General features: G+C 48.7%; 1 protein-coding gene and 3 long non-coding RNA genes across 11 annotated transcripts in view; 1 reads left to right on the plus strand and 3 right to left on the minus strand.

The window, feature by feature from the left end:
- Window positions 1-1,214: 1,214 nt before the first annotated feature.
- Window positions 1,215-12,123, minus strand: LOC102899441. Of its 3 annotated transcripts, XR_006584000.1 has the most exons (5): window positions 12,006-12,123; window positions 10,964-11,119; window positions 4,484-4,605; window positions 3,105-3,220; window positions 1,215-1,961 (listed from the first exon to the last, which is right to left on the minus strand). It is a non-coding gene; the product is annotated as an uncharacterized LOC102899441 (long non-coding RNA). The 3 variants fall into 3 exon arrangements; XR_006584001.1 differs by lacking the exons at window positions 10,964-11,119; window positions 12,006-12,123 and adding an exon at window positions 4,690-4,800; XR_440867.5 differs by lacking the exons at window positions 10,964-11,119; window positions 12,006-12,123 and having other exon boundaries at window positions 4,484-5,021.
- On the minus strand, window positions 8,348-8,861 carry LOC123379515. The gene is made up of 2 exons (XR_006584004.1): window positions 8,527-8,861; window positions 8,348-8,396 (listed from the first exon to the last, which is right to left on the minus strand). It is a non-coding gene; the product is annotated as an uncharacterized LOC123379515 (long non-coding RNA).
- A 1,872-nt stretch (window positions 12,124-13,995) lies between the features above and the next one.
- On the minus strand, window positions 13,996-20,416 carry LOC123379514. Of its 2 annotated transcripts, none has more exons than XR_006584003.1 (4): window positions 20,281-20,416; window positions 19,659-19,733; window positions 17,828-17,960; window positions 13,996-14,098 (listed from the first exon to the last, which is right to left on the minus strand). It is a non-coding gene; the product is annotated as an uncharacterized LOC123379514 (long non-coding RNA). The 2 variants fall into 2 exon arrangements; XR_006584002.1 differs by having other exon boundaries at window positions 17,828-18,075.
- Window positions 20,188-25,306, plus strand: part of GRHL3 (grainyhead like transcription factor 3) — a 34,549-nt gene continuing 29,430 nt past the window's right edge. The window contains exon 1 of one of the 5 annotated variants that reach the window (XM_019836398.3): window positions 20,188-20,456. In XM_019836398.3, coding sequence (XP_019691957.1) covers window positions 20,440-20,456 — 17 coding nt within the window. In that variant the 5' untranslated portion in view covers window positions 20,188-20,439. Of the gene's footprint in view, window positions 20,457-22,964; window positions 23,494-23,513; window positions 24,129-25,306 lie in introns of those variants that run through there. The other 4 variants (XM_045035291.1, XM_045035289.1, XM_045035290.1 and 1 more) reach the window with 4 other exon arrangements.

A 25,306-nucleotide genomic window follows, 5' to 3' on the forward strand; every position in this document is an offset into this window, starting at 1 on the left:
GGAGAACCGAATGCCCACTGCCTAGGACTTTTGAGGGGGATTAGCAGAGCATTGGGGCCTGCTAGTGCCACCGAGGACCTGGCTTTTAGACTTAATTTAATTTAATGTAACTTGTATTTAAATCTGGAAACTGACTCAGCGTAAAATATTTTCCTATGAAGGACCACTTTGTTGTTTTGGTAGGACTGCATCACACTTTTCATGTATTTTTCTCTAACTAGCTGCTTTATTAAGATATAATTTACATACCATTAAATTCTCCATTTGAAAGTATACAACTCAGTGGCTGTTAGTGTATTCACAAGGTTAGGCGACCGTCACCACTAAATGCAGAACACTTCATCACCCCAGAAAGAAAGCTCATACCTGTTAGCAATCTCTCCACGTTCTCCCCTGCCCCCAGCCCCTGGCAACCATAATGTACCTTCTGTCTCTATGAGTTTGCCCATTCTGGACATAGCATATAAATGGAGTCATTTAGGGGCGCCTGGGTGGCGCAGTCGGTTAAGCGTCCGACTTCAGCCAGGTCACGATCTGGCGGTCCGTGAGTTCGAGCCCCGCGTCGGGCTCTGGGCTGATGGCTCGGAGCCTGGAGCCTGTTGCCGATTCTGTGTCTCCCTCTCTCTCTGCCCCTCCCCCGTTCATGCTCTGTCTCTCTCTGTCCCAAAAATAAATAAACGTTGAAAAAAAAAATTTTTTTTTAAATGGAGTCATTTAATATATGTTCTTTTGATTCTGGCTTCTTTCACTGAGCATAGTTTCTCAAGGTTTCCTTCATCTTGCATTTACTCCTTTTATGGCTGAATAATATGTAATATTCCTTTGAAAGTGTATGCCACCATTTGCGTATCTATTCATCAGTTCACAGATATTTGGGTTGTTTCCATTTTTTGGCTACGAGCCCTTGGAAACATAGCATTCAAATTGAGATGTATGCTAAGTGTAAAATCAATTGCAGATTTTTTTTTTTTCAACGTTTATTTATTTTTGGGACAGAGAGAGACAGAGCATGAACGGGGGAGGGCCAGAGAGAGAGGGAGACACAGAATCGGAAACAGGCTCCAGGCTCTGAGCCATCAGCCCAGAGCCTGACGTGGGGCTCGAACTCACGGACCGCGAGATCGTGACCTGGCTGAAGTCGGACGCTTAACCGACTGCGCCACCCAGGCGCCCCATCAATTGCAGATTTCAAAGACTTGTACAAGAAAAGAATATAAAATGCCTTGTTAACACTTTATTTGTATTGGCTGTATGTTGAAATCACACTTTTTTTTTACATGTGTTGGGTTAAATAAAACATATCCTTACAAAAAACTAGCCTGAAAACAAGACCGGGAAGGCGTGAGCCGCTGGGGGGTTGGGGGGTGGGGGTGGGGGTGGGCAGGGGCAGGGGTAGTTCAGGGCCTGAAATGCAGAACAGGTTGACTCAGCAGCCAGAGCAGACACTTTTGGTCACCCTTCCTTGGCACTGAGGGCAGCTGCAGGGAGGAAAATCCAGGCAGGAGTTGGGAGCAGACCCGCACGTAGAATTATGGACAAAAGGAGTAATTGCAGTGGCCAGTGACAACAGTGGCTTCTCCTGGCACCTGGCCTGGGTCGGGGCTGCAGAGATGCTCACACCCCCATAAGCTCCCCAGCTCCTCCCAATGGGAGAGGCCTCCTTACCCCTGGGCACCGGGCATCTGGCTCCTGAGTGGCCATCAGGAGCCTGGAGCCCCGGCTCTGCTCTGTCACCATCCTGCTGTATGTCCTTGGGCAAGTCCCTTCCACTCTGGGCCTTGTCAGGCGAGGGGGTTGGCTTAGGGGATCTGGAGCGTTCTCCAGTTTTACTATTTAATATAACAATTTTAATATTAATATTTCCTATTCTAAATGAAAAAGTCCTGAGTCACACAGATGGGAGATCAATCCCGGCTTTCTCCTTACGGGCTGTGTCACGTCTCTGCCCCATGTTTCTCCATCTATAAAATGGGGTAAATAATAAATAGTTACCTCACAGGGTCACCGTGTAGTTTAAATCAGATAATCATTGCTGAGGCTGAGTGCTTAACTAGGTACCAAGTACTGTCCTAAGTGCTTTGCACAGATGAGCATATTTAATCTTCCCACCAAACCCTCCAAGGCAGGTCTCATCAGTTCCATTGCCAAGGGCACATAGTGACAGTGTTTCAGAGCAAGGGTTTTAAAGCCAGGACTTCAGAGTTCTTTATGTCTCATGCTAACCCAGTGCCAGCACACATAATAAACCCTCAGTAAGTGTTGGAAGGGAGAGGGAAGCAGAACCCCATGGTTGTTGATATACCTCGATGGAGACACTATTAAGCTCCCCACCAAACAGATAGGGACACCAGGCCCAAAAGGATGAAGTGATGTGTCCTGGGCCACCGCCAAAATGGTGACAGTGCGAAACCCAAGTATCCTGGCTCAGAGCTCCCTCCAGTCTTTGAAACAGGAGAGGATCTCATGCAAATCTGCTGGCAGATGAGTGGCCCCAACCCAGGCTGATCTCAGAACTTATCACTTGGCTGATTAACATCTGAATATCAGCGCGGTGCTTCTGGAAATGCCTTTGTCTTCCTCTGTGTAGAGTCCCTGAACTCATCTAGGTAGAATCCTTAGTTGTTAGGTCTCGCATTTAATAAGAATTGTCTGCCCAGGGCACTTAAAAAGTCACTCTTGGCTTGAGACTCAGTTCAGATATTTCTTGAGTGTTTACTGTGGGTAGAACATGTATTAGGTACCGGAGCTACAGGGAGATGAAGGGACTACCTCCCTGCCCTGCCCTCCGGGAGTTCCCAGTTGAATCAGACAGATAAAAGAAATTCCCTTGCTCAAGAATAATTGCTTAAAGATGGGCAAAAATGATAAAGGCCAGTGTTGGTGATGGTGTGGAGAAGGAATCACTCTTGTTCCCTGCTGGTGGGAAAGGAACTTGGTACCACCTTTCTGGAGAACAGTCGGTCACAGGGACTAAATGTCATAAAAATGTGCCTGCCCTTAAGGTCCTTCAATCCTACCTCTTGAAACCGGCCCCGGGGAAATAGTTGTGGCTGGGCACAAAGATTTAGCTGTAGTTATGTTAATACAGCATTGATTATACTAACCTCAAACTGGATGTAACTGGAATGTCCCTCAGTGGGTGCCTGGTCAATGAGGCCAGGTCTTCCATACAAAGGTCTTCATAGAACATTTCATGCTGGAAAGAGGTTCACGTTGTTGCCTAATGGGAGAGAAACAGCAGGTAACAACAGTATCCGTGGAGTGATATCATTTTTTTTTTTTTTTTTTTTTTTTTTTTGGTCAGGATACATATTTGCCACGATGAGAGCTAACATTTATTGAGTCAATTACAGGGATTATGTCAATCCTACAACATAGATCATTTCTTTAAAAAAAAAAAAACCTTCTGGGGCGCCTGGGTGGCGCAGTCGGTTAAGCGTCGGACTTCAGCCAGGTCACGATCTCGCGGTCCGTGAGTTCGAGCCCCGCGTCGGGCTCTGGGCTGATGGCTCAGAGCCTGGAGCCTGTTTCCGATTCTGTGTCTCCCTCTCTCTCTGCCCCTCCCCCGTTCGTGCTCTGTCTCTCTCTGTCCCAAAAATAAATAAACGTTGAAAAAAAAAATTAAAAAAAAAAAAACCTTCTAAATAAACTTTCATATCATAGATGCGGTCTTTATTTTCATTTTACAACTGGGGAAATGAGGTTCAGACAGTTTAGGAGACCAGGCCACCTGGTATAGTTGGGATTAGAATCCAGCTCAGAGAGCCTGTGCATTTAACCCAGGGGCTGTGGCCTTCCTGTAGGCAGAGAAAAAGGTAGGGAAGAGCCACAGTAGTTCTCTTTGGATGCAAATTTTTCAGTTATTTATTAAATGTATTGTTACTTAATTTAGTCTTCATTATATTTATCTGCATTTTCTTTTCTTTTTTTTTTTTTTTCTCTCGATGAGCACGGTTATTTTTACTTCAGATAATACTGGCCTATTGACCCTACAAATCAAAAAGATCAAAAGCTTGGGGCGCCTGGGTGGCGCAGTCGGTTAAGCGTCCGACTTCAGCCAGGTCACAATCTCGCGGTCCGTGAGTTCGAGCCCCGCGTCAGGCTCTGGGCTGATGGCTCAGAGCCTGGAGCCTGTTTCCGATTCTGTGTCTCCCTCTCTCTCTGCCCCTCCCCCGTTCATGCTCTGTCTCTCTCCGTCCCAAAAATAAATAAAAACGTTGAAAAAAAAAATAAAAAATAATAATAATAAAAAAAAAAAGATCAAAAGCTTGAACTGTCAACAGGGTTTTTTCCCTGCCATGCCTTCCAACTGCCAGAGGGCTGTTTCAGGCTAAGGAGCAGGCACACCAAGGTCCAAACTCCTACAAAGAGCGGAACCTCATCCCCAGCCAGCCCCCCTCACGCAGGATCCCAAAGGGCTAGGTTCCAGCCGAAGGGGTTCAGTCTACCCACCAGCCCCTGACCTCCAAGGCCTGGACCTCACCTGCAGTTCAAAGGTGGGCACTCTGGTCACGGTGGCCCCCATTCCTCTTGATGTAAGGCTTCCAACCACCTCATTTCAGAATGAACCAGGCAAGGAGAATCCCAAAGCAGGTGGCAAGGATTCTTAAGAAAACCAAGATTCATGTTTTTCCCAAATCAGTTAGCGATCCCCTAGTCACCACCCACCAAGGGGTTCGTTCTTTTTACTCCCTGTGCTGGCTGGCTGCTGTAATAACTGTTCATGATTAAAACTGTCACAACGGCTCTTAGACGGCCATATCTTAGGTTTCCACCCTCTGAGGAAAGGGAGACGTTGAGAGCAAGCCAAAGAACTGTTGGGGGGTGGGGGGCGGGGAGGAGTGGGAGCGTGGGCGGAGGAGGAGGGCAGGGAGTTGTAACCATACCGAAAATAGCAAAACGGTAATAATAAACTTAACCAGCATTTACTGAGAACTTAGACATGCTGTGAGGTTTACATGCATGATCTCATTGAATCCTCCCTTAAAACTCCAAGAGGTAGATCAGGCACTGTTACTACATGACCTCAAAGGTGGGAGAACCCAGGCGGAGTGATATTAAATAACTTGCCGGAGGTCATGTCACGCAGCTGATAAATGATGCAGCTAGGATCCTAAACCCAAGACCCCCTCTTAATAAGTAGCGCCTTCCTGGAGCTGTGGGAGCCCCAGTCTTTACACCTCTCGGTGCACGCATGCGTGCGCGCACGCGCGCGCGCGCGCGCGCGCGCGCACACACACACACACACACACACACACACACACGCGCGCGCGCGCGCATGCGCTTTGCAGTTTCAGGGAAACTGCTGCTTTCAAGTCTCTTGGCCAGAAAGGGCTCACATTTCTTCTGGATTTATGTGAGGCCACTTTGGAAATAGGCCAGCTCGACGACTCTGAGATCAGGCGCCCGGGTTTGTATCCTATTGCCAACACTACATGTTTCTGTGACCTTGGGCCTCAGTATCTCAGTGTAAAATGAAGATTGGTAATAATACATACACGCATGTACACAATCGCATGCTGACCATAAGGTTTGGAAATATACTATTATTTTGCCTGGATTATAATGTAGCATAGCTAAACCGTTCACACTGGTTATTCTTTGTTACTCGTATTTGCCTGTTTTCAGACTTAATGGCTACTATGTATTTATCTCATGGGGGTTATATGTATGCGCCTGTGTATATGTATACATACAGATATAGATGTTTAAACACATGTATATATATTGAACTATGTGTGCAAGGAACTTAGCATACAGCCTGACACACAGCAGGGGCTTAATACGTGATGGCCCCTGTTATTTTTATTTTCAGAAATCTGGCCTCAACTGAATCTCACCAATGTTGATTCAGTGCTTGCTATGGGAGGGCCCTGGGGGGAAGCTCACCCCCAGTGGGGTAGGCAGACATCCTCATGAAGAATTCTCATGGGAGTCTACATAAGTGATGTGCTACCTATATGGACACAGTGCTTCGAGAAAATAATAGACAAAGGAGTGCATGATTGCCAGGGAGACTTAAGTGGTAAGATTTTTATTTTTAGGTTAAATGCACAATACAGATAGGTGCACAGGTCTTAAATGTACAATTTGGTGAATTTTGATGGAAGTATACACTCGTGTAACCACCACCAGAATCAAGATGGAGAATATTTCTATTCCCTGCCCCCCCCCCCCCACCAAGCCCTTTTGTGCCCCTTCCAGTCACAAAGGCAACCACAGTTCTGTTTTTTCCACAGTAGCTTTGCCTGTTCTTGACCTTCACATAAATGGAATCATTTACAGTGTCCTCTTTTTAGGTCTGGCTTCTTCCATGTAACATGGGTGGCAGGTTCTAAGTTGAGCTTCAAAGCATTGCTAGGATTGAATAAGTAACAGTGGGGGCCAAGGAGGTAGCTTGAGAAAAGGTAAAAAGGGAGAAAGATTAACATAGTATGCTTGGGGAATGGTAAGTGTGGCTAGAATAAGGGTTGGGTTCCCAATGGGGAATAGTGAGAAAGGGATGGAAAGGTAGGTTGGAGTTTTGTTTTGCAGGGTTTTAAATGCCAGGTCAAACAAAGTATGTGGACTTTATCCTGAAGGCAGTGGAGAGCCACCTAGGATTCCTGAACAGAAGATGAAATGTGGGTTTTGAGAAGAAACATAGATATCTATCTCCATAGCAGATAGCATAAAATGGAGTAGAAAGAGTCTGGGGCCAGGGGATCTGTCGTTGGATCATTCATTCATACATGCATGCACATATGCGGGCATTCATTCAGTCTCCCAACTTTTTGACCAGATAGACTGTTCATTCATTCACTCAAAAAGAATGTATCTGTGACTGGGGTCTGGTTTGACCATTCTCCATTACATTGCATCCCTGGCTTTGGTCCTTGGACTAGAAAACAAATAAAAATTTGATAAACCCTGTCTGTTGTTGTTTCAAATTCTACTCTCCCTTCTTCCACATTCTAGAAAATCCTTAATCTATTCTGGGCATCATCATCAAGTCTTAAGAAAATCGTCATCCCCATCAAGTATATTTTTCTTGAAGACCCTATTGGGCAGGCATCCCCTTATTTTGTGAGATTAGCCCCAAGAAACAGGAAAGGCTTAAATCAATGAAAGCAAGATTAACTGCTTTTGGTGGAAGGCTGGCATTAGAATTTCCCAAAGTGGGTTCTGCACTGGGCCACTGGTTCTATAGTTGTTGCAGGTATTTGGTAGGGATAGGGAAGATGATTACGTGGCCACCTCAGTTTGGGAAACCCTGGGTTGAAAAAGCAAACAAAACAGCTTTCCTGAGATGCCTGGATGTCTCAGTTGATTAAATGTCCAACTTCCGCTCAGGTCATGATCTCACGGTCTTTGAGTTCGAGCCCCACATCAGGCTCTGTGCTGACAGCTCAGGGCCCGGAGCCTGCTTCAGATTCTGTGTCTCCCTCTCTCTCTGCCCCTCCCCTGCTCACGCTCTGTCTCTGTCTCTCTCTCAAAAAATGAATAAAACATTAAAAAAAAAAAAAACAGATTTCCTAACTGTTGGACTTTTAGAGACTTGACTGTGCATTGTTAATTTTTAAGGGGGTCTGGTGAGCAGCTCTACCCGAATGGTTTGATCCCAGAACCTTTTCTTGGGCATTCTTGTATTGCCCAAAAACACATCTATGGGATTTCCTGACTTGACTTTAGAGAATTCAAAAGCAATTGAGATCCAGAAGAGGTAGGGAGCAAACTGCCCAGGACAGTAAAGCCAGAGAGAGGAGAGCCAGGGGCTGTGAAGAAGAGGGTGCTACTTCCTCAGGAAGGGTGGGGTGGGGTGGGGTGGGGGAAGGGAGTGGGCTTGAGCCTCACAAGGAAGTGGGAAGAAGAAAGAAGCTTCCCAGCTGGAAGAGGAAGTGGCTCAGGCTGGACTGGGGCCTGGAGAGGATAGGCATCATGCAGAATTCTATGGAAATGTTCTCTTCAAGACTGACTGCATCTGGATGCTGTTGCAGGACAGAAGGAAGAGGAGGAAAGAGACCAAGGTTCCTGGCCACCGACTGGAACACAGGGTCCCCCATCACAATCTCTAGGGCTCCACCACACCCACGGACAGAGGCCTGTGAAGCTGAGCTCCGCCCCTTCCTGTCCTGGCTCAGACACTGTCACAGGCCCTGGGCTGCAGCTGCCCCTGCTGTCAGGGGACCAGAGGATGATCAGGTGGCGCCTCCAGAAAACAGAGTCTGAGGTTTCGTGAAAGATGGGCAGATCTGTGTCTCATCACCACCTAGGTGGTGGCTTCAGGCAAGTTTGCACACGAAATTACGGCTGCCGCTGATGTTCTGGGGTAATTCCGGCCCCGGGTTCAAGTCCCAGCTCCACACCCTCCTTGAACAAATAAATCACTTTACTTCTCTGGGCCTCAGTTTGCCCACCTGGAAAATGAAAAGCCTATTTTTTCCTAACAGTAAAATATTTTTTAAAAAAATAATAACATAATAGGTATAAAATATTTAGCATGCGTTGGGCACTAAGGGCTTTGTAAAAAGTGTGTCTGTTCCTTACCACCAATAAATTCCTCCAAAGCCCATTGTCTCTGCAAAGGGAAATTTGTGGCGTGTTAAAATGGTTAAGTGATGTTTTACTGTAGGGGGTAAAAACTGGTAGAACTAGTTGAAACCAATTGTTTTTTTTTTTCTGTAAACCCCACCCATCTCATCCCCCTGGGGTCAAACAGGGCATAAGAATAACTCAGTGGGGCTCTGCTCTAATGGACACTCCTGCGGGGAAGGACTCTCATTCCCAGGGATGCTAGACGCCTCCTCTATCCCCAGCATTTGTCCCCTGCTGTGGGTGACTCAGATTGCTTGATAGGCGAGGGGTTGGGGGGGGGGGGTTGGGGGGGGAAGTGTCAGAGGTCACTACACTAAAAAAAAAGAAAGAAAAAGAAAAAGGAAAGAAAAAAGAAAACGTTCCATTTCCCTGGCGGGGCCAGTTTTATAACAGATCACTACATCCCCAGGCTCCAGGGGAAACATCCCTCCCTTACCATAAACTAATCCGTCCTGAGGAAGTGAAGACCGACTCCTGCCTGAGGCGTCCGTAAGGGCAAAATCCTGGGGTGTGCTGTTTGAGGCTGGCCAGGTCATTGTGATGCAGGTTTTGCTTTCTGACCCCACACCTTCCCTGGGGCCTTGCTGGGGCCTTGCTGTGGCTCCTGAAAGCCTCGTGGGGTCTTGCAAACAGTTCTTGGGGTTGAGAAGGTTTAGCCCAGAGGCTGCTTGGATGCGGGGTGCATAGGTGGGGGATCAGCTTTTGAAGATGGCACCAGGTCGCTGGTGTTTGTGAAATGCGATCCTGGCAGATAAGACATCTGGCACTAACGCTTTCTTCCGTTCTGTTTTCTCTCGGGGGCACCTTCAACATCACAGATCACAAATCTTACCTAAAAGGAACCTGAATGACCTTCAAACCCAAACCTTTCACTTCACGGTTGAAGGGACTGGTTCAGAGAAGAGAGTTAACTTGCCTAAGGTCAACACAGCCAAGGAGAAGGCAGAACTGGAACTCAAACCTTGACCTCCTGCCTCTTGGTCCAGTGCTCTCTCCCCCACTGGGTAACAACAGTACTGGTAGCAGCCGTGTTAAGTGCTTCACATGCATTTCATCCTCACAACCATCTATGAAGTAGATACTGTTACTGCTGCCATTTTACAGATGGAAGAAACAGACCCAGACAAACAAGCTCAGGGTCACGGCTAACAAAACGCAGAACCAGGATTTGAACTCAGGTCTGGCTAGAAACCTGGAGCTCATGATCATTAACACTAAACTTAACTCTCATTATTCCAAACCACCTCCTGGGCTGCGGGGAGCCTGGAGAGTGGACCAGGGTGAAGCAAAAGGCTCGCAAACGTGTCACATCCAGGTGAGGCTAAGTATAAGCTGTCACTTATCCAAGGGTGACCGAATGAAATACTGTGGGACCCTATATTGGGTCATCAATCACTTCAGAGGCCACTAATAGTTTTGAAATATGGCCACACAGCCAAAGCCACTGGCTAGAGAGTCACGTCCCTGTCACCTGCCTACGGAGACTCTTCTCCTCCTGGAGGTGTCCTCAGGGCCCTTTAATGGGTAATACTGGGGGGTGTCTGCTCATGACTGAGGAGGGTGTGAATGACAGAGCTCGTTGTGAAAGGGGAGGGGGCTGAGGCTGAAGCATCTCTCCGGGGACAGTTGTCAAGGCATGACTCAGATTTCGAAAGAGCCTGGGCAGAGAGAACAGTCATGCTCACTTCCCCTCTGAGGATGAGGAATCTGGTGACTAACCTCCATCACCAGGCACATCTGCCCTGGGCTGCGTGCCCTGGTGGCTGGAGCCGAAGAAGAGACGAGACAAGGAACTCACTGTTTCACTGGGAGGCAAGATAAGCCATCTGTAATGACAGCAACAACAGCTGACATTACCAGGACTTAGAACACAAGAGTGGTGCTAAATGCTTTGCGTGTGTTCAATCATTTAAAACCCTACAAGGTAGGAGTTATGCCTACTTTGAAGATGAAGAAACGGAGGCTCCGAGAGATCAAAGAACTTGCCTAAGGTCCCGCGGGTGGTAAACGGTAGAGCCAAGGTTTGAACTCAAGAAGGTTGGCTCCACAATCTATGATCTCAACTAGATGGTGCCCTACCGTGTGTTCATGTGTGTGCACGTGCACGTGTGCGGGGCAGACGCTCTGCAGTAGAATCCTGCATCCCCTGGAGGGGGAGATTAGCACACTCTCACGGAGTCCCCCAACACGTGAGAATCTGACAATTCCAGCAGGAACCCGATTTTGCAGAAAGCCAGTTGTAGACAGAGGAAGGAGGCAAGGTTTTCCAGAGTAGAGGGGTTTGGTGAAGGTTCCCCCACCAAGCTTCCTGGTGGGCAGAAACATACCTTATTTGTTCCTCCCCCCGGCCCGTGGCACAAACGCTTGGCCAAAGCAGGTCCTCACTAACCTTACTGAATAACTGCTTGCTGAGGCAACATCGACTGGTGGTTCAAGGGCTTGAGCTTTAGAGCCAAATGTCCCAGGTTTGAATCCTAGCATGGTCACTCTAGGGCTGTAGGACACCATCAAGTTCCCTGGCCTTTCCACGCCTCAGTTTCCTTACCTAGAAGATAAGAGGTGGTGATTGTATCTAAACCTTTGGGCAGTTGTAAGGATTGAGTGAAACCGATCAGGGAACGTGTTCATCACAGTCTGGCATATAGTTAAGTGCTCAAAAAATAAGAGCTACCATTATAATTTTTAATGATTCAATGAATCTTCATAGTTGTTTAAATGAATAATGCACATATACAGACAGCAGGTCCTGAAGTGGAAGAGATTCCAGAACATCTGGAAAATGGAAGGTAGAGGTGGTAAATAAATAAACCCAGCCTGGGAGGGAAAGCTGACCACAGCGTGACATGCGCCCAGGTAGTGTGGGCAGCCTGTCCAGAGCACAGGCTGAAACGGTGAGTAGGGGCAGGTGGAAGTAGTGAACTGAGGAGGACTTCTGAGTAGCTGCCCTCCTGAGGGAAGAGCCGGAAAGGCCCGATCTCGGTAAGAGACAGGGTTCGTAAGCACCTCCAGGCCGCAAGAGGCCCCAGAAGCCCTTCCCCTTTTTCCTCCTCGCCGCTTGACCACCTGCCACCAAACTGAGGGCCTTAAAAATCTCCCAGCAGACCAGTCATGGATTCAGAAAAACCCGAAGCTGAATGTCTGGGGTCCAAGGTCGAGTACTGAACCTGTGACCACATGGCCTCTGCCTTCCTGAGAAGGTGCAGGGCCCAGAAGGCCCATGCATGTCCCTCCCTCCCCACTTCTCCAGTGAGATCAGATCTAAATAAACACCAGGGGCAGGCTCTGAAGGCATACTGTAAAGAAATAGCAACAACGGACCTTACGGGTTCATTATGCCTACTTGGAACCTCTCTGAGCCTGGAGCAGGCCCCGCCCCACCTAGCCCTACCTCTCTCTCACCTAGGGACACTCCACTAACCCCAGACACTCACTCCTGTTCAGCACTGACACACCAGGACTCTGTGTCCAAGCCAGGTCTTGGACATTTTCCTTGTAGTTCCTCAAGGAAACCCTCATCTGAACCCCGCAAGCCTCCAATTGGATCCCTGCAGACAGATGAGAAGGGGAAATACATTTTTAGCTTTGTTGGCCATGGTGGCAGTGGGATTAATAGGTGTTTTTTAGCGAGGCTCCCTTTTATTTGGAAGTGGGCAGTAACTTTTTTCTTTTTTAAGTTTCTTTGAGAGAGTGTGCAGGAGTGGGGGTGGGACAGAGAGAGAGGATCCCAAGCAGGCTCTGTGCTGCCAGCAAGGAGCCCAACCTGGGGCTCAAACCCCAGCGATCCGTGAGATCATGACCCGAGCCAAAATCGGGAGTCAGACGCTTAACCGACTGAGCCACCCAGGCGCCCTGGCAGTACCTTGTTTAATGGTGGCCCTTTTTTTTTTTTTTTTTAGTTTCAAAAAAAAATTTTTTTTTTCAACGTTTATTTATTTTTGGGACAGAGAGAGACAGAGCATGAACGGGGGAGGGGCAGAGAGAGAGGGAGACACAGAATCGGAAACAGGCTCCAGGCTCTGAGCCATCAGCCCAGAGGCCGATGCGGGGCTCGAACTCACGGACCGCGAGATCGTGACCTGGCTGAAGTTGGACGCTTAACCGACTGCGCCACCCAGGCGCCCCAATGGTGGCCCTTTTAACATGCAGACTGATGATGGCAATGGGGATGGGTCGCTAAGGCCAGAGAACAGGTTCCTAGAAAGAGTGGGCCTCCGGGGCTGAGCCAGGAGGGTTCTGTTCTTTCCAGAGGGCCCTCTCCTCCTAGGATGGAGGCTGCCTTCCCTGGCTGCCTTTTGCTCTGGCCAGTTCCTGGCAACAGAGAGAGACTTTCCAAAGAGTCCTCTGGCTGCTTCTTCCTTCCCAGCTCAGGGACAAGCCTTCTCTGATTTGCTACTTTTTTAAAACCAGTTTCCTTTTTCCTTTCTTTCTTTCTTTCTTTTTTTAAAAATGTTTTATTTTATTTGTGAGACAGAGACAGACAGAGTATGAGCAGGGGAGGGGCAGAGAGAGAGGGAGACACAGAATCCAAAGCAGGCTCCAGGCTCTGAGCTGTCAGCACAGAGCCCGACACGGGGCTCAAACTCACAAACCGCGAGATCATGACCTGAGCCGAGGTTGGACGCTTAACCGAACGAGCTACCCAGGCCCGCCACCCCCCCTCCCCCCACTTTTCTTTTTTATTAGCAGAAGAAATACTGTCCATAAGTAAGCCGAAAGAATAAAATATAAATGACCCCTGATCCATTATCCATGATACTCTCTGGTGTGTATCTTTCCTGTTCTTTTTCTATTCATATAAATGGGTTTTTAAAACAGGAAGTGACTAATTTACTAAAAGTAGAATTTGAGACTCAGAAGTAGAAAACAGACCCAGCTTCTAGACCCAGAAGCTTCCAGTAAGTTGCTGCATGAATGGGCCTCCCTTTCCTCGTTTGTAAAAGAGTAACGGCAGCTACCTCATAGGGTTGTCATGAGCATTAAATGAGATAGAACACTGAGCCCAGTGCCTTGCCTACAGTAAGGACTCTAACAATTGTGCTGTAAACTCAGTGAATAACTTTACGGGCCTCCTTTCAAACTGGCTCAGTGTACAACTACATTCGGGTATCTTATTCGTCACTGAGCTTCTGTTGAAGGGTATGTATATTAACTCTAATTTTTCAGGATTATAAACGGTGCTCTGATGCATAACCTTGCAGATAACTCTTTGCACCACAGAGATTACTTTGCTCAGACTAAATTCTTATGAGTGAAACTGCTAGATCCAAAATGAGCTAAAATCTAAAGCCCACGTTTGGACTGATTCACATTCCCTCCAGCAAGGAGAGAGCCTGTTCCCTCACCCTTAACAACACTGGGGTTTGGCATTTTCTTTCATCTTTATCACTTGGTAAGTGAAACAAACAAACAAACAAACAACACTTGCCTGCTTGTTTTCCAGGTATTCAAACCTTCTCTTGGCTTTTTTAAAGGGACGCTTTGAGGACAGTTTTAGACCCCATAATGATTCTTCCCGTCCAAAGCACTGCCAGGAAGGAACACAGGTGGTGTTAGCAGCAGAACTGTGATAAAAACCTCGAGTACAGAACCGAAGAGGGTCTGGATGCTGCCCACCCCTCACCCGCACAACTTGCAGCTTCTTCCATGCTTTCAAATGAGGGCTGTATTCTCTGTGTAGGGCGTGTGGCCCGTTTCTCCACTAAAGTCCAGGGATGGGGTAGAAAAGAATTTTACGATGAAATGTTTACAGAGCTTCAGGCACATGTCCAGGATAGCACTTTGGGGACCCATCAGGCTCCATAATGGTATCCAGGATGATGCTTTATCCAAAACCTGAGGTTCCAATCCAAACTCCTTTCTTAAGTAGGGATGTTTTCTCCGAACATCAAGTTCAAATGGGGCCAAAAATCCAACCCCACCCCCCCTTCACTACCTCCATCCTGATAAAGCCAGAGATAAGCCAGAGATAAAGCATAGGAAACATATTCTAAACTGAAAAGAGCTTCACACATCGGGCTGTTAACAGAGGCTGAGTGCTGAGTGCTTGCTGTGAATTAAGCCGTGTACTGAGGCCAGAAATAGGTGGTGGCCAAGGACCCTAAGCTGCATGCTCACCTATAGCCCCGGCTATCTTTTATTAGGTACCTACTATTAGCCACTGGCTTTCCATTGAGATCTTATTTAATTTAATCTTCAAATCAACCCCACTGAGGGATGATGGGGAAACTGAAACTTCCAGAAATGAGTCACTGGTCCAAAGGTATATGCTAATAAGAGGAAGTGTAGCGACTAGAAATTTGGAAGTCTTCCTTGGGGGTTGGAGATAGAAGGCAGCAGCCGATCTTCCCAGGATGTCAATTAGCTTCTGTACATTGTACATGTTCATCCATTTTTCATTTGTTCAACACATTTATTGAACACTTATGTTGAGACCTGGGACAGGTGCCACATAAGATTTATTTTTGTGTGGTTTCTGCACTCCAGAATCTTATAAATCCTTCCTACCTTACAAATCCTATCAACCAACCTATCTCTTTTTCCTCCTTTCTTCCCTCCTTCCCTTTTTCCTTCCACCACCCATTCATCCATCCAAGGCTTTATTCTAAGCACTCAGGATGCTGAAAGGACTGCTTCCAAGGCTTTAGGGTCAGGCAGACATTGGTCTGATTCCGTCACTAGTCAGACAGCCAGGTGACCCTAGAGGAGTTCCCTCACCTCTCAGAGCTGTTCCTCTTCTGCAAAGTGGGGATAATTATGACAACTACTTCACAGAACTCTGGGGAATGACATGACCTGCACATAAAGCACCTAGAACTGTGCCTGGCACGTTACAGGGACGATGGCACGTACTAAGGACAGTATCTCCTTTAACTTGCAATCATTTCACCGAGGAGGAAACTCAGGTAACAAGGAAGTAAAGTGGCTTGTCCAAGGTCTTAGGCAGTTGACTCCAGAGTCGGTACCCTGTGGTAACTTGGCCAGTGCTCCAGGAGTCAAGTCCGTCTGGAGTGGATTATGTGACCCCATTTGACAGGCAGGAATGGGATAAAGCATCTAAAGCAAGTAGCACAGGGTGAGTGCTCAATTAATGATCATTTTAATGAAGTCAAGGTTAGAACTGATTCCTGAGCTCCCTGCTTCGAACCTGCAAGTTGGGCAGCCCCCGTTTTCCATGCACACACTTCACAGGGAGGCTCCAAGCAAGGACTCCACATCTTTACTATCTTTATCTCCACCTTTGCTCCAGGAAGAATGGGGGCAGAAGGACCACTTAGTTAATGGGCATTAAAACTGGGGTCTGGGGGTGCCTGAGCGGCAGCTAAGCATCTGATTCTTGATTTCGGCTCAGGTCATGATTTCACAGTTTGTGAGTTTGAGCCCCACGTCAGGCTCTGCGTTGCCTTGCTTGGGATTCTTGCTCTCTCCCGCTTGTACTCTCTCTCACTCTTTCAAAATAAATAAATAAACAGCAATAACAACAACAAAAAACCCCTGGGGTTTTGCAGGGGTACCTGGCTGGCTCAGTCAGTAGGGTGTGTGGCCCTTGGTCTTGGGGTCATGAGTTTAAATCCCACATTGAGCACAGAGATTACTTAAAAAAATAAAAATATTTATGAACAACAACAACAACTGGAGTTTGGCATAGTATTTCTAATTAAAAAGCAATGCGAGATCAGTGCAGAAACCTGGTAGGGAAGAGAAGATAGGGAAAAAATTAAAATTCTGTCATTTTAGCACCCACAGAGAAGTACTGTTGACGTTTGGGAATTTGTCCTTTCAATATTTTTAGGTGGGTCAACAGATTTTCATTAAGTCTTGGGTGCCCATGAAGTCTTGATGTGTTAGAAAAAAAGGACTGTTCGCAGGGCCATCGTGTCCAACAGCGCAAGTCTTGTACCCTAAGATGGCACTGTGCTTGTGCGGTCCACAACCTCTGCAGACAAACAAAACAGCTCTTGCTCTTAGCATGTACTTAACTCCATGGTCCTAACCTTTACCCCTCCCCAACACGTAAAAAGTGTCACACTCTTTCAGAGATAAATCTGGAAAGGAGAAGGAGGGATTTCCAGAAGTAATCTAGAAAAGGAACCTGGGTGATCTCGCATGTAACGCCTCCCTTTTCGTGATTCATTAATCTGGTCTCAGAGGCTCCGAGAGAAGAAATTTACCCAGTTGTAGAGCTAGGAAGTGGCCAGCGGCCAGGCAGAACTTGAACCCAGGGCAATCCCTAACTTAATCTAGTTCTACAAGAATGGAGGCAGAAAGATGTAGGTTCAGATTTCAGCTTTTACTTATCAGCTTTTCACTTTTGAGAAATCATTTAACTCCTCTCAGTTTCTTCACCTGTAAAATGAGGCAGCAGCTTCCTCATGAGGTTTACATGAGAATTAAATGAGAAAAAAAGGCTATCCTAACAATTACTGAGTGCTCTGGGCCAGGCATTGCAGAATGCACTTCACGTGCATTATCTCATTGAATCCTCACAATGACCCTATTTCACAGGTGAGGAAACTGAGGCTCAAAAAGCTCAAGTCATTTGCCCAACATCACGTGGTTGGGCTGGGATTTGAACCCAGATCTGTCAGTCTCAGAGCAATACTGTTAGCTAACATAGGTAACTCTTAGCACAGGGCTTCCAACATACAAACGCGAAATAAACAGCAGCCACCATTATTTGCTTACACTGTTGTGAAAATAATTACTATGTCACATGTGACTGGTTGGTCTCTGTTTTCAATCTTCTCGGCCAAGAAACCAAGAATGGGGCCAATCCATAGAGGAGGAGAGATGCCAGCCCAGCTTAGCCCTGGGGCATGCCCAGGCTACACAGGAGGAGGAAAGGGGTGTGGGCAAAGCTTGGGTAGTGTCTCTCTCAAACCTTGGCATCTGTGATTCGTTTAATGAAGGGCTAGAACAGCCCACACCTCACAACTGGAAGGCATAGCTCTGCTGAGGGGTCTGGTAACCTTGTAAACTGGCTCATGGTGCCTGCGCCTACCTACCCTAGACCATTAGTCTATGGTCTCCATCCCACCCAGGGTGCCTTCCCATGTTTGGAGACACGGGACCCCTCTGCCCCATGATCTGGGCCTCTGCTGATCTCTGCAGATGGGTGTGTGTGATTAAAGAGGCAGAATCCAGAAGTAGAGAGAGAGGACCCATTTTAAAAAGTCCAGCGAGCACAGACACGCCGCCCGGAATCCCAGCCTCCATCTGAGCCCAGCCAACATGAGTCACCTCCACAGCCCTTTACCTGTGAGTTGCAACACAGCTGACAGAAACTCCCAGCCTTCCAGGAGGCGGCAGACCAGTGTGCCATCCCTTGGGCCGCAGTGAGCTTTGCAGTTACAGCTGGCACCAAATGGCTCTCCTGCCACCAATAACATCTGCAAAGGGGTTGGACACCGGCTCTGTTCTTGGATCAAATCCCAGCTCCAGCTCCACACTTCTAAGCTCTGCAGCTTGAGTAACTCAGTCACTTGTACTTCAGTTTCCTCATCTCTAAAACAAGGACAATGAAAGCGCCCCTCTCACAGGGTCCCTATGAGGATTAAGTGAGATGATGCACGTAACGGCGGAGCACGACGCCTGATATGTGGTATACCGAGCACCTACCGTCCGCCAGACCCGTAGTAGGCACTGGAGGTTCAAAAGCGAACAGGACAGACAAGGTCTTTACTCTAATGGAGTTCACATTCCAAAAAGGGGGGGGGGGGGGGAATGAACAATAAACAATTAGAAAAATATAAAAAGGTTGTTAGAGCTTTGCAGAGAGCCAAATAAAGTGGTGTGATATCGTGACTGAATGTGACTTTAACAAGGGCAGCTGGGGGGCCTGGGGGGCTCAGTTGGTTGAGTGTCCGACTTTGGCTCAGGTCATGATCTTGCAGTTCGTGAGTTAGAGCCCCGCAAGGGGTTCTGTGCTGACAGTTCAGAGCCTGGAACCTGCTTCAGATTCTGTCTCCCTCTCTCTCTGCCCCTCCCCTGCCCGTGCTCTTTGTCTGTCTCAAAAATAAATGTTAAAAAAATTAAAAAACAAAAACCAACCCCCCCCCAATAACCCAGAAAAAACAAGGGCAACTGGGAAGGCCCACTCTGAGCTGATGACTTTATTAGCAACCACTATTACTATTTACTGTTATTCGTCAGGGTCCCCTTGGCTGCCACCAACACAGCCTCCAGTGAGAAACCAACCTCTGACATTTCTCAAACCCAGTACCCTTTCTCCACAGGCCTGACCTCACCCTGAGAAGGCTCCTTCAGATTCTGACTTTACCCTGAAAACCTCCATCATATTGGCAGGAGGAGCTGAAACCGCACCCTTCCCTGAGAGAGAAAGGAGTGGGCCAAGGCGAGGCTCCCAGGAAGACAGAGCAAAGAGATAATTTGCTAAAAGGGAAGAGGGGGTGGGCAGAGAACAGAAAGAGAGAGGGAAAAAACAGATACCAAGATCTGTAGCTTAGATTTAATTTCAAATTAATCCTGGTGGAAGCTCTAAAAACAGCTCTAGCATTCTCCTAATTGTGTCTGTGGATCTTTCAGGTTTACCAACCTTGTTCCTCACAGAGCCAGCTCACGGCAATTATTCCACAATTACTTAGTCTGAGGAGTATCTGATTTCTCCTGTGTTTCCAATGAGGAAGAAAGCGCTTATTAGGCTCTGTGAAATGACCAGCTAGCTAAGGCTTCAGAGGTGGTGGACTTCAACTTTTCCTTCTGTGCTGGCCAAAGGTATCTGGTTTGCTCATCTCTCATTCAGATCTGTATCACACCAAATAAAAGGCTGCTTCCCACCCTATCTCCACCAACCCCCCCCCACCACCACCACAGGCACACACACTCCAATTGTAGACTCCTCAAGAACAGTGACCCTGTCTTCTTGGCCTCCGTCTCCTCAGAACCCAGAGTAAGGCCTGGCACACAACAGGTGCTCAGGAAATCATCTGTTGAATTGCGGCCACTGACTTCAGCTCTAAGGGACAGCCAGACTTGGAGATGACTGAAGATTCAGATCTGGGCTCTGACACTCAACTAGCTTTACCCGTGGGCAAGTCAATTTACCTCTCCCGCCTCCATTTCCTCACCTGTTAAGTGTGTTGGGAAGGAAGGGGGTGCCGTAATAATATCAGCCACGTAATAATATCAGCCACGGTGGGTTACTGTGAAAATCAAAAGAACTCACTTGAATAACTGTAAGATTATTCAAAAATAACATACTGTTATCTTAAGGGGAAGGCTCTGAAAAACAAAGGGAATTTACACACAGGACTCCCCCCCCCCTCCCCCCCCCCCCCCCCCCCCGCCCAATACGGTGGGGGTGGGGCGGGGAGATCAGCTCTCTGAGAATTCCCCAGTGACTGAAGTATTTGATGCTGGGTAGAGGAAGGGGCAAAGGAATTGAGGGGATGTTCCCAAGTATCCAAGATACTAACTAGAAACAGAAATCGACCTTTGGCCAAGTATCTGTCTCTGTACTTTTCCTCTATCTTCTCTCCAACATTTTTTTCCCCTCCCTCTCTCCTCCCTCTTCTCCACCTCCCACCCCCTCACCTAGGAAGGAATTGGCCAGCTCCACCCAGCCGGCCCCCTTGGCTCCGCCCCCAACGCGGCAGGCCAAGAGTTAACAGCTGCACCTGTTGAGGCATACCTGCTGTCGCCGGCACCTGTACCCATAGCCAATCAGCACCAGCGCTGCCGGGAACCTACCTGTCAGCAAAATCCCGACACTCAAACCTCAACATAAATCAAACACTTCCCTGGGCAGGGAATGTCTGTGTCAGGCAAGAATTAGAGACAAGCGGTCAGCAGAGCCTCAGTGCTGGTGCCCGTCTTCATCTTTGAGCTTGGGAGCCTGGGAGCAAGAAGATGTCGAATGAACTTGAGTGAGTAAACATTGGTGGATGCCTGGCGCTCTCTGAGCATGGAGGCTCCGTGGGGTTTCCAGAAGGGGGAAGCGCAGGGAGGCCGGCGCCAGGATTCACAGAGCAATTTGTAAGGGTAAATGAATGGGCTGACGATCTCACTTTGACGTGTTGAGGCAAGCCCCATCTCAAGCTAGAGTTGAGTGTTTCCCTGGGAAAATAGGTTTTTTTTCTCTCTCTCTCCATGCTGAGCAGTTTCGAGCCAGGTAGGGAAACACAGAGGACTGAAACCGCGAAGGCTGTCGGCACCACTTTCTAATACTCTTAAAGGGACTCAGAAATCAGCTCCAATCCCAACTAGGCTATCTTCTTGCCAAAAGGAACTTCTTTGAGGTAGTTCTAAGAGCAGTCTTAGGCGGAGAGCTGGATTTCTCTAAAGGGGCTTGTTTGTTGGGTTGGAACAGTCCCAAGTGGGAAGGTTACAGAGTGGTGTTTAAACATATGGGCTCTGTAGTCAGCCTGACCTAGGTTCAAATCCAGACTCTGCTCCTTATGGGGTATGTGATCTTGGGCAAGTCATTCAACTCACCTGAGCCTCATTTACTTCATCCAGAAAATGGGCACAAGAATGTTTTGTAGGGTTCCCGACAGAGTTGTGTGTGATAAAAACTGTAAAATGCTAAGCACAGAGCTCGGGTCTGAAGATGCTTTAACAAAATGTAGTTGATTTTATTCAGAGGCAGTTCTAAGCCTGAAGAAGCTGAGATGTGGTTTTCAGTGAGGTCATCTCCATTGCCTGGCAGGATGCAGCGCCTTCCTGCCCATATGAGTGAGATTTAGACTCCCCACTGGCTGATGCTGATGTTCACCATGGACCCCCTGCTTAGGGTCTAGACCTCAGAGAAGGTGGCTTGGAGCTGGGATTCTGGGCTGCTTTAGTTTGGGTTCAGGGAATTGGCAGATGCCAGGCTTCTAAAACACAGACTCTCCTTGCTTTGCTCAGAGGTGAGTGGGCAGAGACAAGGGCGGAACCATCTTTTTTTCTAGCTACTCCTCAATAGTTTTAAGAACATGAGACCTGCGGGGGGCAATTGGTGGGTCCTAATTGCAGACAGCGTTCCATGACACCCGCTAGCTCTTGAGTTCTCCTGGATTAGCCAACTATGTCCATAGTACACTGGGCATCAGATTTCACTTAACAAACTCCCTGGGGTTGACGATGTGTTGACAACTGGAATAAAAGCAGGGGCACTGGAGGCAACACCTGGGTTCAAATACCAGCTGTCGCTAATGAGCTGTGTGACCTTGCACAAGTCACTTCACCTACCTGAGTCTCTGTTTCCTCACTTGTAAATTGTGGGTGCCATAGTGGAGTTGTTGGGGGACCCAACTACTTTGGAAAAGTGATTGGTTTAAAGCCTGATAAGGAGCAAACTAACAATACCCTTGTTACTTCATAGAGAAATAACCGATGAGTATTTATGAGCCTCTTGCTTTTTGTTTTTCCACACGCCTAAAACAAAAATCTTATGTCTTGTAGATCTGCTGGTTAACACTGCAGAGGCTGGAGACAGAATCTGCTCATTAGTGCCCCTTTGGGGGGGGGGGGAGGGGTTGGTAAGTGTCCTGAAGCTAGGATACTTGAACAGAAAGGTTTCCTGATTTTCTCCTTCTTAATGATTTGGGTTTGAAGTCTGATCAGCTGACAGTGGACACTTCTCTGATCCGATTGGGGGAGGGGGAGGGGAACCTGTGCCCGAAGAGTAATTGCAGACAGACTCGGAAGCCACCATCTGAGATTACAAGGACAGAGCCTCAGTGCCCTGGGGCTGGGCTACACTTACGGATAAGGGGGGGGGGGGGGGGATCAAGTGCTTGGCTTGCAACTTTTGAGTAGTTGCTGCTGGTGCTGCTGTGATCACAGGCTTGGCTGCCGAATTCCCCCCCCCCGCCCCCCCCCAAAAGTGCCGAGTTAGGAGGGCTGGTTCTAGCGTCCATCTTGAGCTCGGACAGTGTGATGAACTCTTGCCAGGCCTTGGTGTGGTGGGAAAAGCCGGGCTCGTGTAGGACTAAATGCTGCCACTTGGCAACCGCAGGATCCTGGTGAAATTTGTTTCTCCTCTCCGACCCTCCGTGTCCTCCTCGGTCCAACATGGGCTGTGCACACCCACCTGGCCGGGGAAACAATGCGCTCCGGCGTGCGGGCCACCCGGCCCGGGGCAGGCCTCGGGTGGAAGGCGGCACTTCGAAGGCCGGGTCCTGGGGTGCATGGCGGCGCGTAGTTAGAACCCCGCTCGAGGCAGCTTGCGGGTGGAGCACTCCGGCCTTTCATGTGGTCGGGCCCAGCGCCTGCCGGGTGCGTCTGCCAGCCTCGGGGCCAACGCAGGCCGCCTCGGGTGCCGCCAGTGGGCGCCGTCTGCTGCCCCCGGGCTAGAGCCGCCGCAAGGGATCCTGGGGCTGCGAGAGGCGCAGGAAGTCGCGGCCTGGCGCGCTCCTCTCGCGGGACGCAGTGGGCGCCTGCGCGCTGCCCGCCGTGGCTTTCTGGGGGGGCGGTCCGCTTACAGCCCCGGGGTCTTATCCCGGTTGCTGTGGGTCCTTCGGGCCCCTTTGGAGCTACAAGTAGAGTGCTGCCCCGGGGCCTAGTGTGAGCCTGGCGCACCTGCCCTGGCTCGCCCCGCCCAGGAGGAAATGAAGCCTTAGGAGACTAAGTGATCAGCACATAGTAGGTCTAATGGAGTGGAGGAGAGAGAGTGAAGTGAGCGAGGCGCACCAGGATTCCCTCCTCCAGCCTTGCACGGTCTTCGGACTGAGAGCCCACCTGCCGCCTAGAATTTTCTCCCTCCCGAAAGCCTTGGAGAGACGGGACTGCCCGTGGGAGGGGGACAGGGGACGTCCCAGTGGGTGACCGCAGGCCTCTGTCGCCGCTCCATCTGATCTCCAGGAGCGCCAGGCTCCAGACTGCCTGGAGCGCTGAAAGAGTTAACCAGGAACGCCTCCCCACTGCGGTTTTTGTGGTCGAAACCATGATTGCCAGGAGCAAATTTTTGTCGTGCACAAGGTGTGTTATTAAAAGTCGGAGTTACGCTGCTGGTGAATGAAAAGTTAAGAGCCCTCATTAAGCTCGGCCTGTAAAACAGGCGGACTGAGGCTGAGACAACCCTAACGGCGGCGGCTCCGGGTGCGGGACGCTCCTGAGGCTCCTGCTACTGCACTGGCTGCCCAGGCACAGCGAGGGCCCGGGGTCAGGTGCCTGGAGCCAAAGGGGGCGTCGGGGGTCCACCCAGAGGAAGCGGAGCCGGAGGAAGGGCAGACAGGAGGAAGGGCCACAGGGCCGAAACAGAAATAGCATACTGGAAGCTTTCCCTTTGGTGAAAACAAAAGCAACAGCCAAGCATTGACCCGAGGGCCGACTCCACAGCAGACACGGTGCCCGGTGCTTGGTAAATACATGGTCTCCTTTACCTCTCCCAACAATCCAGTGAGGATGGGAGCATAAGTGCCGTGTTGTTCAAGGACGAGTCTGAGGCTTGCCCCAGGCTTGCTCGAGATCTCAAGGAAAGCCTCACCGGGTCTCAACCGAGGGGCTAGAAGGATGTTCCACACCAATGTGTCACCCTGCTTCCTATCATTGAAAAAAGAGGCGGAGATACGCCAACCTGTTAATAGTGGTTATCTCTGAGTGGAGGAATGCAGGTGAATTCTAGTCTCTGCTTCCAATTTTCTCTGTGTTTTACATTTTGTATATTGTGGTTTTACATACCTATGTTACTTTTGAAATGGGGAAGGTGAGGAGAGGGAGCCATTATTTTGCAGAGAGAGAATTATTGGTTCACCTAAAACTGATGTTCTCGAAGTGTGGTTCCTGGACCAGCATCATCATCTTCACCACCTGGGAACTTGTTAGAAATGCAAATTCTCAGCCTCACCCTAGACCTACTGAATCAGAAATTCTGGGGGTGGGGTTCAGCAATATGTGTTTTAACAGGCCCTCCAGGCGATTCTGATGCATGTTCAAGTTTAAGAACCATTGGCCTAGAAGACCTGGCAGAGGATTGGGAGACAAGAGGTTCCCAGATCCTCTTCTGACCTGCCACGTAGTTGCTGGGTCAGCAAGCTGAGAGCTCGTGGCTATGGGGGTCACGCTTGTGTTTGAGCCCAGCTCTGCCACGGAGGGACCAGGTGACTTTTGGTTGAGCTCCTTAACCTTTCTAGGTGTCAGTGCTGTATGTGTAAATTAGTGATAATACGCCTCCACCCCCCCCCCCCCAACAGGTCAAGTACAAGAATGAAAAGGCACAGGGCCTGATGCTTTTAAATAACAGTTCCTTTTCCTTCCCGTGTTGCCCTTCCCCTCTTGGGAGCTCAGCATTTGCAACATGGAGCAAATAATCCTGGCTTCCTTTCGTCTTCTAAAAAAGTCAGAACTCGGGGCGCCTGGGTGGCTCAGTCGGTTAAGCGGCCGATTTCAGCTCAGGTCATGATCTCGCGGTCCGTGAGTTCAAGCCCCGCATCGGGCTCTGTGCTGACAGCTCAGAGCCTGGAGCCTGTTTCAGATTCTGTGTCTCCCTCTCCTTGACCCTCCCCCGTTCATGCTTTGTCTCTCTCTGTCTCAAAAATAAACGTTAAAAAAAAATTAAAAAAAAAAAGTCAGAACTGACCTAGTGGATGTCCTGAAGGGAAATTATCTCACCAATATTTGGTGTTATTTCACTGGTGGGTGGAGCACCCGGGCAGCAAGAATTGGAAACTTTTGAGGGCAGGGACAGCGTGGTGTTTACCTTTGTGTCCTAGTACCCAGTACAGGGCTTATTATAGGGTAACTCTCAGTGAATGTTTATTGGATGAATCAGTGCGTGAATGAATGAAGGGAT

Source organism: Felis catus, chromosome C1, assembly GCF_018350175.1.
Source record: "Felis catus isolate Fca126 chromosome C1, F.catus_Fca126_mat1.0, whole genome shotgun sequence".
NCBI lineage: Eukaryota > Metazoa > Chordata > Mammalia > Carnivora > Felidae > Felis > Felis catus.